At 37.4% G+C, this 17453-nt stretch overlaps 1 protein-coding gene across 1 annotated transcript in view; it reads right to left on the reverse strand.

The window, feature by feature from the left end:
- Window positions 1-3057: 3057 nt before the first annotated feature.
- Window positions 3058-17453, reverse strand: part of plekhh1 (pleckstrin homology domain containing, family H (with MyTH4 domain) member 1) — a 46625-nt gene continuing 32229 nt past the window's right edge. Inside the window, exons 20-30 of the mRNA XM_065288531.2 lie at window positions 14176-14352; window positions 13987-14084; window positions 11915-12092; window positions 11664-11819; window positions 11413-11510; window positions 11167-11308; window positions 10942-11078; window positions 10581-10710; window positions 10397-10480; window positions 4908-5054; window positions 3058-4831 (exon numbers count right to left, since the gene is read on the reverse strand). Coding sequence (XP_065144603.1) covers window positions 4649-4831; window positions 4908-5054; window positions 10397-10480; window positions 10581-10710; window positions 10942-11078; window positions 11167-11308; window positions 11413-11510; window positions 11664-11819; window positions 11915-12092; window positions 13987-14084; window positions 14176-14352 — 1530 coding nt within the window. The 3' untranslated portion in view covers window positions 3058-4648. The remainder of the gene's footprint in view (window positions 4832-4907; window positions 5055-10396; window positions 10481-10580; window positions 10711-10941; window positions 11079-11166; window positions 11309-11412; window positions 11511-11663; window positions 11820-11914; window positions 12093-13986; window positions 14085-14175; window positions 14353-17453) is intronic.

Raw genomic sequence — 17453 nt, forward strand, 5'->3', positions numbered from 1 at the left:
TAAAAAAAAAAATAATAATACAAAACACTATTATTCACGGTGGTCTTTAAAATATTAAACTATGAGGCACGTTTTATTGGATTAAATAACAGAATATTTCCAAACGTGTCTGTAAACCAATTATGCAATACTGAGGTTTTCGCGCAATTTTGCAGTTACTTATACGAAAGGTCTTTATGAGTAAATAAACAGTAGCCTATAATGGTTCCAATATGATACCCACATTACAGCGAAGCAAACTACTCACCTGTCAGCTAGATTCACAGTTTTTAGCTATTTTGCTTAAATTAGGCAAATGGAAAATTAAAATTGATAGAAAGGAGGTAATTAAGGATAAATGTTTCTAAAGAAATGTTAAAGGGATAGTTCACCCCCAAAAAAAATGTTAGTTCTGTTATCATTTTCTCACTCTCATGTTGTTAGGAACCTGTTAACATTTCTTTGTTCTGATGAACCCGAAAGAAGATATTTTAGGAATGTTCGTAATCAAACCATTCGTGAGCCCCATTCACTTCTATAGTATTCTTTTATTCTACTTTGGAAGTGAATGGGGCTCACGATGTTCTTCAGAAATACATTTATACAGGTTTGTAACAACATGAGATGAGGTAAATTATGACAACATTTTCATTTTTGGGTGAACTATCACTTTAAGCTGCCTGTAATACAGAAAGCACATCCCAATAACATGTTTCATGGAAATATAAGAGATAACACCTGTTATGACTAACTAACATATGAGTCAGTATTTGTGACATTAATCATTGACATGTTTCAATAGGCTTGGTAACTAGAAAATGTATAAATGTTGAATTGTACGTGAGTTGTTTAAAGATTAAAAATGTAACAAACTTCTTTTGGTGAAACATTTAGCCTGGCAGTGTGCTTTAACCCTCTACTACTGTTTACTGTACTGCAGTTATGATGTGTTTGTAGGTACAGACTATGACATTGGTTTAAGGACACTGTTAGGTTAAAGAAACTGCAGTGAAACTCCACCAACACCTAAGAAATCTCATAGCATACATTTATTTGTAAATGTGCAATGTGGGACTTTTTGAAAGATCTCTTGACAGAAATGCAATATAATTTACATAACTGTATTATCAGTGATGTATAAAGATGTTACAAAATTAACTGTATTGTTTTAATTACCTTAGAAGAAGCCATTTTACACCGTCCCTGCTGAAAAAAAACAGCATCAAACCAGCATGGACCAGCATGGGAATTATGCTGGTCTATGCTGGTTTAGCTGGTGGTCACCAGCATACCAGCACCAAAACACAACATATGCTGGTCTTGCTGGGATGACCAGCATGGGATGCTGATGCTAATGCTGGTTTTGTGCTGGTTTGGCTGGTGCTAATGCTGGTTTGGTGCTGGTTTAGCTTGTGCTAATGCTGGTGCTGATGCTGGTTTAGCTGGTGTTCACTAGCAAACCAGCACCAAAACACAACATATGCTGGTCTTGCTGGTATGCTGTTTTTTTCAGCAGGGGTGAGTCCCCTTTACATGGAAGTCGCCGTCATGTTTCTACAGTAGCCCTAAACAGAAAAACTGTTTTACAGAACCTGTTTTGTCCCTACATTAGATGACATGTTTGTCCTGTGGCGGCTACCGTAGCTTCTCCATGTGTTAGATAAATATAAACATTTGATGGGTTAATTTAACCCAGCGGTTGGGTTTGTCTCTGCTACATACACTAAAAGCTTAAATGTTTAAGGAACACGCCCACATTTTGGGAATTTAGCTTCTTCACCGTATTCCCCAGAGTTAGATAAGTTCATACATACATTTCTCATCTCTGTGCGTGCTGTAACTCTGTCTGACGCAGCCCCCGCTAGCTTAGCTTAGCACAAAGACTGGAAGTGAATGGCTCCAGCTAGCAAACTGCTCCCAATAAGTGACAAAATAACGCAAATATTTTCCTATTTATGTGTTGTGATTTGTATAATCACACCGTGTAGAATTAACAAGGTCATATGAGACACAGACATTTTTTAACAGTATACATACTGGGAACTATATTCTCAGAAGGCGAAGCTACTTGGGCAAAGTGATTTGCACAACTCTGACCGAACTCTCTGCTCCTCACCAGGAGGCTTCTCGGTGCTGCGAACAAATCACTCCTCCCAAGTAACAGTGCTTCGCCTTCTGAGAATATAGTTCCCAGTGTGTATACAGTTACAAGATGGCTTTGTCTCATATGACCTTGACTATACAAATCACAACATATAAATAAGAAAATGATGGTGTTATTTTGTCACTTATTGTGAGCAGTATGCTAGCTGGAGCCATTCACTTCCAGTCTTTGTGCTAAGCTAAGCTAGCGGGGGGCTGCGTCAGACAAAGTTACAGCACGCACAGAGATGGACTTATCTAACTCTGGGGGATACGGTGAATAAGCTTAATTCCCGTGTGGGCGTGTTCCTTTAGGAATATCATTAAAAACGACATACTCAGGAGATTTTGGCATTTTTCCAGACCATGTTGTGAGCCAATTTTTTTTTACTGCAGAATACCAACAAAAGCAGGCTTTTCCTAATATCTGAAGTGGCTTAGAGTCTGCCTGAGTAATGAGCATATTAGTACATAAACATTTTCCCATTTCGTTTTTAAATGAGAATTTATAGCAGTCTATTGGCAGGAAAGGACCATTAACACTTTGACCTGCCTGGATTTACAGAGCAGAGAAACCTCCACCCCATTTATAAACAGACTGTGTCAAGCAATTCTGTAAACCTTTTTGGTTAGTAAGTTTTTCTGCAATATAAAAACAAGTGATATTAAACAAACTGCTTTCCTATAAATGCATATTTGCCTCTTAATATAGACTATATTGTTTTCTGTTTTGTGGGGTGGGAGAGACAGCACATGTAAAAATAACTTCTTAATATAACTAAATAGAGTGTGTTAAAAAATAAGAGGAATAATAATAATATTTATATTGTGAATTAAAATATAATTTACTCCCTTGCCTTTATAGTAAATGTTAGTCATTAAACTCCTTAAAACATTTTTTAATTTTCAGAAGATTAAAAAATAGAAAGACAAAAGTTAAATGAATATTTTATTTTTTAACAATCTTTTTTTATAGTATTTGATGCCGTCACGGCATTATTTTAAAATCTGTACCCATCACTGATCTCTATGGTATACTACTACATTTTTTGACAACAAAAGTGACATTAATTCCAAACTACTTGGAACACTTCTAAAAAAAAAAAAACTAAAGTGGTTTAACAAAAGTTGATTACACTAAAACAGCTACATTTCAAAAACAAAATGACAAAATAAATATTTAAAATAAGGAGACAGTGGTTTAATTCATATAATAATTCAAGTTAGTTGACACTTCTTTTAAAAATCCTCCCTACAACAGTGTCCTCCAATATCTTAGGTACTGGTGCATTAAAGGTACAGTGTGTTTTTTTAGCTTTTATTACATGTCTGTTTTTAAAACAGATGCAGAATAGCTAACACTGTATGTTTTTGATGGCTGAAAACCTGTTATACCTTTACCTGTATGTAAAAGTTTATACAGAAATAGATTTTCTCAAGATCTAATTGCTAAGGAAATATAAAAAGTCTAAGACATCATTACCATGATAATGACAAACTACACGAAAATACATGGTCCTGCACATATTAACGTTATGTTGAGATAGGTGTAGGGTATTGCATTACTTTCTGCAGGAGGCATTGGATAGCAAATAAAACGTGCTTATTTATTCAGTAACTAAATAAAAAAAGGAACATTTGGCTCAGATTAAGCATTATGTTTGGTAGTACTACAGAACAATGTTAGAGAAAGTAAACCTGTAACAACTCATCATATTCACATAGTACTGATTTTCAATTAATTTCTTGCTTGAATACAAAACTTAATCTATCATCCCTGTTGCACTACCAGTAATGTGAGTATAGCTCTATGCCCTCACAATTTCATCTGTGCAATAGCCCATGTTAAAAAAAGGAGAACAATATAGAACAGTTTACCACGTAAGACTAGCTACTGATTAGCTAATTTCCGCCAAATGTGTTAAAATACTAGAGATGACAGTACTGCTAACTAATGTACCGTGAAAAAGAAGAAATGTCCTGGATAGACATAGATAAAAAAAAAAAATCCAAAATAAATCAAACAAAAAAATCATGTTATGCAAGTGACTTCCTCTAGGCATCGAACATTTCCAACATTTTTGCACTCCAGAAAAATACAAAGTTGGAGCTATGCTGACTAAGTGGGTGATCTTCTCAGGGTGGTTTACACAAGTCTTGTAAAGCTGCACTGTGAACAAGAAGTGTGCAAGAAGTTGGCCTATTCACACAACTTTCCTCGCAGTTTATATAAACTTTCTAAACCAAACGAATCATATCTCTATAAACTGAGTTCTCTAGATCAAAAGGGTTTGAAAGGCACATTTAGAGTTGCCAATGTATCAAGGCACTTTTTAAAAAATTTATTCCAGGTACAATTCCAGGTACTATATATGACTTATTTTTTCAGATGAACACTAAATTGTATTCATTGTAGACTTCTCGTGGTGAGCTTTACAATACACATGCGACAGGTGGGTCATATGCACCCGAGATGGCATGAGGGTAAGTAACTAAGAGAATTTTCATTTTTGGGTGAGCTATTCCTTTAAAGAAGAGTGGGGCTTTTAGTGGTATATGTCATTGATGGAAAGTGTCTGCTTTCTATGTCCCACAGCCTTCTGTCTCCTTGAGGTCCGAGTGCTGATCCTTGTGTCTGGTTGCTAGCACCTGGCAGACTGGAGGTCCAGTAATTGATATAACTAGCCATGAGAAGAGTCAGTTCCAGAATCTAAAAAAATCAAAGGGATAATGTAGTAAAATGCAGTAAAACGGTGTTTTATCATTTATAACTTAAAATGTCTTACCTTTGGTTTAGCCATTGTAAATGAAAATTTCTCCACAGTCTTCTTGCCTGAAGCCTGGTCTTTAACCTGGCTGACAACAACCATGAAGTCCTCCTTGCAGCCTCCAAAGGTGATCACCGACTGGTATGGATATGTGACTAAAAGATGCTACAGAGAAATAAACACATTAGTGATATTACTGTATAATAACCTTGCATTTGATAGAAACAGGGTTTAATGGTTTGTTCTCCTGTAGAATATAGGTCAAACAAGCTTTTAAAGGGATAGTTCGGCCAAAAATTATATTAAACCCATGATTTACTCACCCCCAAGCTGTCCGAGTTGCATATGTCCATCGTTTTTCAGACAAACACATTTTCGGATATTTAAAAAAATGTTTTAGATCTTTCAGTTGATTAAATGTAATGTTACGGGGTCCACGACATTCAAGTCCAAAAAAAGTGTGTCCATCCTTCACAAATTAAATCCAAACGGCTCCAGGATGATAAACAAAGGTCTTCTTAGGGTAATCCGCGTGGTGGTGTTGTAGAAATATCCATATTTAAAACTTTATTAACGAAAATAAATACCTTCCAGTAGCGCCAACATCTTAGACTCCTCTGTATTCAGGAGAGAGTATTAGCATAGTGTACGCACTTTTCTTAGTGACGTATGACAAATTCGGAGGGCGGGGGCACAGAGCAGCAGCAGAGTAGCCTCCGTAGGCTGCGTAAGCTCTCATCCTGAATGCGGACGCAACTAAGATGGCGGCGCTACCGGAAGGTATTTATTTACGTTAATAATGTTTTAAATATGGATATTTCTACAACAACACCGCGTGCATTACCCTCAGCAGACCTTTGTTTATCATCCTGGAGCCATTTGGATTTATTTTGTGAAGGATGGACGCACTTTTTTTGGACTTGAAGGTCGTGGACCCCGTAACATTACATTTAATCAACTGAAAGATCTAAAACATTTTCTAAAATATCAGAAAATGTGTTTGTCTGACAGCTTGGGGGTGAGTAAATCATGGGTTTAATATCATTTTTGGCCGAACTATCCCTTTAAGAATAATCAATGGGTGAAGCGGTTTAACCAAAAATGACATGGAGCAAGATAGAAAATAGGTTCTGCACTGATCCTGTTTATTTTCACTGAGAACAAACAGATCTAGCAAACAAAAGCCTGTATGAGAAAGCAGCCAATTAACCAATATTTTAAAAACGGCATTAAACGTTTAAGACTTGTCTGCAGTTCCAGACATATAAATAATTTATACTCTAATTAATTCCTTAACAGGTACCTCGATTATAAACACATACTGTATATGGCTTAATAGATTAACACTGGGACTGGCTATATGAATGTGTAATGTGGACAAATGTCATAGTTTTAATAAATGTTGCAATAAAAACCTGTTCTTTTACCGCTATAGCGAGGTTAACATGGTAAACAAGTCTTCCATCAGATTGTAAAATTGATTGATGTTACAGTATAAATGCACATAAACAGTAGGTTGCATTATGGTCCTGACACCTGCATATCATTAAAAAAACAAGAACATCAACCTCTTCTGTTCAGCGCTTTTAATATGAACCGGAGAGTAACATAAATGATGAATACAGAAAACATACAAATGAGAGTTGAGTAAAACATTCTCACAATAAAATCTAAAGTAAATACAATAGTATTTACTATTGTTATTGTAGTTATATTTCACAATAGACCGTTTTACAGCTCACATGATAAAATAGCCTGCGCGCGCATTTAGGCAACAGAAGTGGTGTTATGCGTGCCGCACAAGCTCTGAAAAGTGAAGCCAAAACGTCTCGATCACCCCCCAGTAACTGGTCCCAGTATAGGTCATAAACCCCGCCTCCCCATGTTATTCAATGGGACTTGAGACCAACTAAAAATTTTAATTACACTTCAATTATCTTTTTTCCGAAGCTGGTTTCTGTCATTTACTGTAGTTTTTATCACGCTGATGTGAATTCAAATGTTTGTTTTTAAAATAGGTTTGTGTTTAGTTAGTTATTTAATGATATAAAAACGGTGGTGTCACGTCATGATTGACAGCTGTGATATCGTGTGATATGCGCATTCTACGAGAGCGAGGGCGGGGTCTTAATTCCGCGGCTTTACTTCCTGCTCACTACTGCGCGTGACTGGTCCCGAAATCTCTACTGCGCAGACTCAAGGCCCAAGATGTCAGCGTCGTATCGGATCGGGACACTGGCGGCTTCACTTTTCACCAATGGAAGAGAGCTAACAGGCGTCGTCCATCTTTTTTACAGTCTATGGTTCTAAAGTGTAAGCAACTCAGAAAGTTTTTTAAAACGGTTTCCCAGCATAAAAATGTCTAGTTGTTGAGTTTGGTTGCACTAATATAATATAATAATATACCTATATTGTATCTGGCAACTTTATTTTTGGCCATCTGCTAACGTCTTCTATAAACTCCACTATCTGGTAGCTGTGTTGAAAAAGTTGATAAAGTCAACTTTTTAAAATAACTTTCTCTGTCTGTGTTGCTTCACTGCTGATTCCTGCCATACTTCCGTTGCCAAAATGCGCGCGCATACGCTGCCACATCATCATTGTGTACAAACAGTGAAAGGGTCTATAATCATTATTACAAGTCAACAACCCAGAATACACTAACACTGCACATAATGGCGGCCTCTATAGGTTAAAATAAGTATTACATTTGGGTTTTTATAGTCATATAAAATATTTAATGGGCTGGTTTCACAAACATGGACTAGTTTAAGCCAGGACTAGGCCTTAGTTTAATTAGGAAATATAACTAGTTTTAACAAACATGCCTTACTAAAATATTACTGGTGTGCATTTTGAGGCAAAATGTATTTTAAAATATGTCAGTGCAAGTTGTTTTCAGTTTGGACAGCTCTTACTTTTATTTTAGTCTAGGACTAGTCTAATCCCTTTCTGCCCCAATGTGTTTGAGGTACCTATTAAAAAACATAATAAGAGTAAATGTAGTCATGGAGGCCAAAATATTAATTCTTTGGAATATTTTCCTAAGACCTATGGACAGCATTTGCAGAATAATGTTGATTTTCAAAAGAAACTATTTAGACTTTTCTATCATTTGTAAAAATTATTGGAAAAACATACAGTACTTTTAGGGGCGGTTTCCCCGACAGGGATTAAACTCGTCCTAGAATAAAATAAATGTAAGAGCTGTACAAACTGAAAACAACTTGCACTGAAATATCTAAAAATACATCAGTGCCCTTTGTTTTGCCTCAAAATGCAAACCAGTAATGTTTTTAGTAAGGCATGTTTGTTTAAACTAGTTATATTTCCTAATTATACTAAGGCCTACTCCTGGTTTAAACTAATCTCTGTCTGGGAAACCACCCCATAGAGCTAACCTGTTAGGTATGGGAACGAGTAATCGATTGACAGAGTACTCGAACGTGGCATTTACGATCGATCACAAAAATGATGACATGTGAGTTTGTTTATTTATTTTGTTGTTTTGGCGGCATTTGGATATCTGGGGGGGTATTACAGAAACTTTCTATCTTAGGTCTTAACTTAAGATATGATGTGTTAAGTTAAGATTTTACACAAATTCATATTACAGAAGCAAATCTTAAATTGATTTAGGATTCTCATCTTATTTCACCAAATCTTATCTCATCTCTAGTTAGGAAATCCCAATTCGCTTAATGATGTTTGGCTATCAACTGTCATGTCTGTTACCAAGCAACCAGCAATGCGTGAGCTGCTGCTACAGTAAACACAAGAATTGTCTTTTTAATTTCAATGGGCCAGAAAAATACATTTTATTAAATTCATAGTCATCATAGTCTGTGTTTTTTGTATTAGTGTTTTAGCACATCATCTATCAGTTACCATTCAATTTAAACATTAAGCTAATGTGACTTACAAAAATTGAAAAAATTATTCTTCCTAAGTGCTAGGCAACATTTGATAGAGACATGACAAGAAATAGATGCTGAGTCAAGTGTGTACTGTATTCACTACAATCCCATCAAGTGTTCACGGATAAGATAACTGTTTTTTAATAATGAGGGATGAAAGAAATTGAAAGATCGCTCCACTAGTGGAAACATTGTGAATGTGTGAAGGTAAAAAACATTCAAAGAGTAATCCAAAAACAAACATTGATGTTTTTCATCCTCCACTTTGTTAAAAATGTAATGTCATTCTCCCGCAGCTCTATCATAATGTGATTGTTTCAGCTGGCTCTCATTAAAGTTTTAAGTTAGGACACCTGTGAGGTTACCCTAAAGTTAAGACCGTTTTTAGGATGTTTTGTCAAGTTAGGATGCTTCTGTAATACCACTTTCCTATCTGCAGTTAAGATAAGATAATGCATTTAGGAACGTCATTCTGTAATAGCTTTTGTCTTAAATGAGGTCCTAACTGAAATTACCATGGTTACCAAACAGTTAAGATAAGATTTTAAAGTTAGGACTTTTCTGTAATACGCCCCCTGCACTCTAAAAATGGCTGGGTTATTTTTGACCCATAATGGGTAAATATTGGACAGAACACGTGCTGGGTTAAAAATTTCCCTGTGCTGGGTTAAAAATGACCCAGTGTTGGGTTGTTGTTATGCAACCATGGGATATAATAACCCAGCGGTTGGGTTAAAATAACCCAGCATTGGGTCAATTTTTAACCCAGCCCGTGTTCTGTCCAATATTTACCCATTATGAGTCATAAATAACCCAGCCATTTTTAGAGTGTATGGATTAATAGAAATGAAAAAATTACATACGTGCAAATTACACTACTTATACATCCCTGTGAAATGTGATTTGTAGAATTTACTTTTGTTCTTTGTTACCGTACATCCTTTCCATGTCCATTTCCTATTTTTTTTGTCTTGATACTAAGTAAGTGGATTTACTTTTAAAGCCAATCACGACACCAGTTCGAGAGACTGGATACAACTTTGCACGAGGTATAAATGACCATGTAAAATTATACATGCAATGTAAAGTAATGTCTGAAACATACAGTACGGTGTTAAAAGTATTATTCTACTTTCCATTTGATTTTAAATGTTTTTCATCAACTAAAAGCATGTTTTCTTTTTTTTTTTGCTAAGAGAGTCCAGTTTTTTAGGTGGTAATCAACAACACGCTTAAAGGGATAGTTCACCCAAAAATGAAAATTCTGTCATCATTTACTCAGCCTCATGTTGTTACAAACCTATATAAATATATTTGTTCTGATGAACACAAAGGAAGATATTTTGAGAAATGTTTGTAACCAAACCGTTAGTGGACCCCATTCACTTCCATAGTAGGAAAAATAATACTATGTAAGTAAATGGGGTCCACAAACGGTTTGGTTATAAACATTTCTCAAAATATCTTCCTATGTGTTCATCAGAACACAGTAATGTATACAGGTTTGTAACAACAGGAGAGTGAGTAAATGATGACAGAATTTTCATTTTTGGGTGAACTATCCCTTTAAGAGCTTATACACATACTTACCATTGTGTAGTCCAGAACACTCAGTCCATCTTCATTAACAGCCAACCACACTTGAGTTTGGTCAAATGGAGAAGGTGGTAAAGGCTGTACACAAACAAGTGGGATTAAATACTGTGAACTATACTCTTGTAAACAGTACAGTACCTTTGAAAACTACCTATGGAAACGTCTGAACCTACTGTACCTTGGCACTGAAAAGCTTGGCCCCAAAAAGAGGCCATTTGCGGGCCACAGTCAGATAGATTCTCACACATTCTGAAGCTGTGCATCCACGCAAAACAGACCACTTAGTGGCCAAACGCTCAGCAAGGTCCCTGTAAAACAAAGTTGCCATTGTTCAAACAAATTTACGTTTATTTCCACGGCGCTTGCTTTACACAGTTTTGTATTGTTGCAAAGCAGCTTTACAAAAAAAAAAAAAACATATAGCAACATTAACTGTACAAATTGCCTATGGTGCTGTAAAAGCATTCATAGTGCTATTTTATTCTCATTCACTAAGTTAAATGTGAAGACTAAACCAATAAATCCTAAAGTTAGTTTACCTGAGATGTTCCATGCTGCATTCCTGCTTGTACCGTTTTGGGTAAAAGCGCTCTAGTACTTGCAGAAGTATCTGCTGGGTCTTTGACTGAGGAGAACCAGGGGACATTGCAGGGCGATCCAGATCACCATGCTCAACCTACAAGACAAATTTGATCAAGATGTTATTGACACCTCTAGCTATCCTTTCCTGCGCATACACACAGTCTCTGTCTGTTCACACCGACCTGTGCCATCAATGCAGCCACTTCCAATCCCAGTTCCTTACTGACAGGAAAGTGCCCTTGTTGTACCTCATCATTTACTTGATACGCCAGCAGGAGGCGCTCTCGTTCTGTTTCTCCATTAGCCTGCGCTCGGAAACACAGCCTAAAAACATGATATGAATAACCTTACAACACGAACATGAAAATGTAAAAATACACACATTCTTAAACTGACGAATTTTGATTAATAAAGGTCCACAAATGCACCTGCTTTTGTAAGTTAGGCGGACAATCCGTGTTCCTTCATATTTTCCTGGATGAAGCTCTTTCAAAGCTTGTTCCCACTTTGAGATGACATCACAAATCTGCACCAGAAGATAATATGCTTTGAGTCAACTATATTAGTGGACTAACATAGGGAATAGTAAATGAGGGTATAGGGGGCTATACTGCACTATGCAAAATGCATTCTGTAAGTGATCTGATATAAAATGCACAAAGGAGGAAAACTATCACACCTTATAGCTGGACTGCAGGCAGTGCTCCAGGTCTTTTCCAGAGGGGTCATCAGTAAAAAGTGCAAAACCTGAAATCTGTGGCTTTCTCATCCCTGTTCTCTGGTTCAATGTGTTCAGAAATTCTTCCACCGTGGTAGAACCATCGAAACCTACCACCTAAAAAAATAAGACAAAGACGCTTACATGAAGAGTCAACAGCTTTGTGAAATAGTTTTGAGTTTAGGTACTTTGTAAGCTTGCAATCATTGTACCTCATATGTATTATTCATGAAGTGGACAGGTATGCTAAATGGTAGTGAGTGATGATATGGGTTTCTCAGCAGAATAGACAAAATCTCCATCCGTGAGGGTTTGGCCTCTCTCTCTCCATTCTGTAAAGTTCTCTCCACTGACCGCTGACAGTACACAGCATACTTTCCTACTTCAGATCTGTGGGCATTCACACATACAGAGACATGCTTTTAAATACAATTACATCAGGTGCTACCCCAAAATGCTTTTCTTAATCTTGTTTTCTTGTTTAGTTGTCCATTAAAAATACTTGACCTAAAAGCATTTGGCAGACACCTATCCAAAGTGTCCTGGGTTCGAACTCACAACCTTTCTATACAATTACATCAGGTGCTAGCCTAAAGTGCTTTTCTTAAACATGGTTATTTAGTTTTCCAGTAAAAATCTCTAACTCAAAAAGAACAACCATGGGGTTCTTTAAGAGTGTATCTCTAATCAATTTGAATTACATTTTAAAGGTGCCAAAAATGCATTGAAAAAATATTTTAAATTGTTCTCTGATACCTACATAGTACATATGTGGCTTTCTTAAGTGCAAAAATTATCCAGAGATGGTTTTACATGTCCACTTACAACCCTAGAATTATTATTACCCCCTATTTTTACCTTATTTAAAATGGTCATGAATAATAATGTTGAGCTCTGCTCTAATTGGCTGTTTCTCAGAGCAGCTCTTTTGAATAGCTCTGTGTGTGTGTAAACAGACCTTATATTTGAGCCTGTATCAGACGAAGATACAGAATTTGAGGAATAATCAATTGTTTGGATATTGTTAATGGACGTTTCTAAGTGGTAAGTTTGCAGGTTTTTTTTAAGTATTGACCTGCAAAACGTAACTGTAACGTCAACAGTAGAACTTCTGCCTAAGTGCTAGCATATAGCATTGACAAGCATATAGCGCTAACTCAGCAGTCACAACTTTGTTTCTAACATTGTAACAAAACATGTACTTAATTTAATGTGTAATTTAATGTTGGAGGCGTGCATCTCGACTATAATGTCACAGTCAGTGTTATGTTGAGATTGGCCTGTTTTCCAGCAGTCTTTTGCATGTACTACATTGCAACAATGGAGAGCAATGAAGGTACAGAGAGGTGTCAATACAGACGCGCAGTTCGCAAAAATTCTTCTCGACAGGTAACAGTGATTATTCTTTCTTTGGGGAATAATTATTGTTGTACTGTTATTCAGGTATATTGACGTTGTTTGTGTACTGTAGTTGTAAGGCAGTGACCAGTCTGCTACATGCTAGTTGAAATGGGAGTAGCGTCGAATGATCTAACTTTACGTCTTATGTGTTTATTATCATATCATTTCACATAATGAATCCACTGAAGCGAGTCACGCGACACAGCATATGCCAGTGGTAAACAAACACTCGTGTTCAAATACTCGTGCACGAGTTTTGGAAGGCGTTCCCTAGAAATGATCTGTGAAGGAGGGAGGCTGTTCTTACGCATGCGCTCATTTAAAAAACTCAGTAACGGTATTTGGATTCTCAGTCGGCGGAAACATCCTCTTTTGCACCTTTAAGTATTTGGCAGACGCCCATCCAAAGGGTCCTGGGTTCAAACCAACAACCTTTCTGCTGCACACAATGTTCTACCAACTGAATGTAAATATATTGGCTGATTGTTTAAAGTTTAGTTTAAAGTTTAAATCACCAAATACATATTTTATTTATTTTCTGATAAGAATGTATAATTAAATTTAATCTTAAAATTGACACCAATAAGGGGCGATCTGTTTCACTACATGTGTTTAAAAAAAACAAATGTGATTAATTTTCATGATTTACTGTTTTCTACATAAAGTCATCATACATAATGTAAAATTCATTCTGTGAAAATAAAACCTTGATATCTTTAATATTGACTAAGTAAAGTAAAATCATTTGTTAAAATCAAACTTTGAAGCTCCTAATCTCACAATTAGACTATGAGACATAGCCTGGATTTCACAGGCAGGGACACAAATGTCCATGTGCATAGCAAAATTTGACTACACATAATGAGTGTTTACGGCCACTGACCTGGGATCTGCATTGTGCTGCAGGTACTGTCTCAGGTACCACAGGAAGCGATGCTGAGGCAGGAAGAGAGCCACACACAATGATAACAGCTGCCAGCACTGAAATGGCAAGGGAGAAGAGAGAGATCAAATATTTCATACAGTATGTTAAACAGTATTAAGTATGTGTGTGTGTGAATATGACACTGACCTGTGTGAGGGAATAGTTGTGAGGCTTACGGCAGTTGGTTTGTTTGATCAACTGGCAGTACATCTCGTTCTGGAGCTCTGGATGTGTTAGGCAGACCTGCAGTGCATTCTGGGCCAGCGAAGTGTGGTAGTCTATGGAGGGCGACTCCACCAGAACATTAATGAAGAGCTGACATGACTGCCAGAGAAAATTCAAGACATCACTTATATGTAGCTATGTGTATGTTATTTCATAAATATCAGATGCCTTTTATTAAATGAGTGAGAAACAGGAAATGAGCTTAGAAAGTGCTGCATGCTGGATTCAAACCTGGATCACTACACACAAAAGACCAGATTTACTAACAGCTTGAGTCAGTTCAAACCACGATTTTGGCGCTAAGTAACGACTGTTGGGATTATCTAAAGACGCGCAGTGGAAAATTAGCGATAAAAAGATGAGGTCTAGTTATTTTTCTGACTGACTTGATCACATATGCATTTCTAGGAGTTCCCTTTCAGACGGAAAATTTATGGGAGGAGAGTATTTAAATAATTTACGCAATTTATCATGTGTGATATTTCGGTTATTCGCAGAATTATTTAACAAAGAAAAAGCATGGCTTAAACCATTTTGTCCATGAAATGGCTGCAATTGTTGCTGTAGGAGGAGGCATCACAGAGATCAGAGAGAGCGTGGTACAAGGGAGAGGAGTTTTTCAACACGTTTTTTTGGAATGCCAACCCTGCTGAAAAAACCAGCATAGACCAGCATGATTGCCATGCTGGTTTGTTGCTGGTTTAGCTGGTGGTCACCAGAAAATATTATTCAAAAATATTGTTTGCCAGGCCATGTTCTTTTTTATTTACTTGAGGAAATAAAAGAGGAGTTAAGGGCGATTTATAGTCGTGCGTAGGTCCTACGGCGTAGCCGCGACGGCGTAGGTTCCGCGTCGGTTTTCATTTATACTTTTGCGTCGCGGTCCGCGTCGACGTGCAAACACACGCGAAACCGCTGGTTGGCAGTAATCACGCGTGTAACCACAGTAGCAGCAGAAGTCGTCACAGAAGAAGAAGCTAAGCAAGTTAACCCACAAACAAAGAAGAAATAGCAACTTGTGTATAATTTGAGAAGACCAGCAATGATAGAAGTAAAAAAACAGCGACTTATGTTGCAGTTTGAGTTAAATCACTCCTCAACTTGGCTCATCTTTGTTTTCACCGTCTCAAACGGAAATACCTATGACGCAGTTTTTTTACCTGACAGGAGGGGTTCTGGTGGACCAATCACAGCGCTTGCGGTCCACGTAGAGCCGACGCGCTGTTAGAAATTTTGGAGGGTGCGCGTCAGGCTACGCAGAGCTACGCACAGGCTACGGATAGCCTACGCCGTAGCTACAGCGTATGACCTACGCACGACTATAAATCGCCCTTAACTAGGAGAAGTCACCAAATATCAGGTGTTTGCAAACATTCATTTATTTGTCATCCGTTTTTTTTTCACACCCCGCATTTTCAGCTGCAATATCCGTGGTGCTGAACTCAAGCACATCAGGCGTTAGTAGATCACCTGCACCTGAGGGGCATCAGTTCTGCTTATTTGCAACCCTGAACTATTTTGCGCTGCTTTCGGATTGCGTTGGTCTTTATGGAAATGAGCTGTTGTGCATGTGTTATTTCATTTGTGCCTTTTTAGTAAAAAACCCGCAGATATTACCACTTCCATCTGCATTTTTTTGGAATTGCCCTCTCACGCTTATATGCCCCATTTAGTAAATCTGGCCCATAGTGTCCTAATAAGGTGTGACAAGAAAAAGCAGCAAGCAGTAAATGATGCTTCATAATAATCCTCTACATCCTGGTCATTCTTTCCTTTTACAGCATTTTTTGAATATTTAGTGACTGTATGATGTTTAGAAATCTTCTGTCTTTTCACATCCAGGACCTCTCAAAAAGTCATATGCAACTATTACAAACTATGCAAAAAATCACTGATGCTCGAGAAGGCAAAAATAAGTTAGGAGTAGGGGTATGTAAACTTTTGAACAGGATGATCCGTGTATTGTTATTGTTACAAAAAAGCAAAACATGCTAAAAACTCTATCTATCTATCTATTTAAATAGACTACTATCTATTTAAATACTATCATTTAGCAGATTCTGCAAGGGGGATGTAAACCTATGTCTTAGCTGTATATTAAAAGATCAGATGTTCTGCTTGACTGTGATGTTTTGCAAGGTTTTGGTTCCTACATGCCTATATTTGGAATGTTCATTTAAAAGTTTGTTTATTTACTATATTTCCTGACAGGTATCTAAACACCCACATATCCTCTTAACACTACTATCTCTGATAAACACAGATCAGCCAGCAGGTGGCAGCCCTTCACGCAACACTTTACCACACACAGCTGGTTCTGCGGTCGAGACGCACAGACAGCGCATGCAATGACACGCTTTGCTTTCTTATTAACATTCCATTTCTGTTCTTACAGAAATCCTTACAATGCTAATTAAATCAAGTCAGGATGCAGCTGTCAACCCCCCATTCATTACTTCAGAGTGGGAGGCATTTTCTTTTAGTATCAAATGACTACCTAAAAAGCCTGTCTTGATCTTCAAAGAGCACGATGCTAGCTCCTGAGGATATGCCATTGAACTGTAAATAGGGCATAATGTCTGCAAGCCTCTGGAGAACGGGTTCTCAATAGGAAACGGGAGCCTGAGGAGACGCGACGAGAGACTGGAACGAGACAATCTCTCCAAACGCTGTCGGAGATCTTCTTTGAACTCAGAATGAAACATTTAGGCAGTGTAACAGGGCTGGTGCCGTTTCCCACACAGAGAGCCGAGTCTTTGCTACAACAGCGCTGTGAAGTGACTAGCTGGTGAAGTGGTGATGCTACTAAATTTTGACTTACTACAATTGTCAGTAGTGTGACAACACTTTTTAAAAATGAGAAATCAATTCAAGTGCCAATTCCAATGCAGTCTTTGACCCCTAAGGGTTACGCCTTTTAGAGTTGGAAGATATCAACTTAACATGGCTACACTACTACAGACAAGAGATCTGCCTCAAGTAGGCAAATCCAGCTCGATATCTCCTCAGCTATAATAAGCACAGGGTCTCCCATCCCTGCCTTTGATCTTGCTGTGGGAGACACAGAAGCTCTCACGCAAAAATGAAAGAAGAGCAATATGAACCTTCAAGGATAGTTAGTAGGGTCTGAATGATGAAGCGACCCTTAACAGGAGCTAAAGAAAACAAGAGGAAATATAGACTGAAGCCTTTGTAATCAA

The sequence above is a fragment of the Paramisgurnus dabryanus genome, chromosome 17 (assembly GCF_030506205.2).
Source record: "Paramisgurnus dabryanus chromosome 17, PD_genome_1.1, whole genome shotgun sequence".
In the NCBI taxonomy this organism is placed as follows: domain Eukaryota; kingdom Metazoa; phylum Chordata; class Actinopteri; order Cypriniformes; family Cobitidae; genus Paramisgurnus; species Paramisgurnus dabryanus.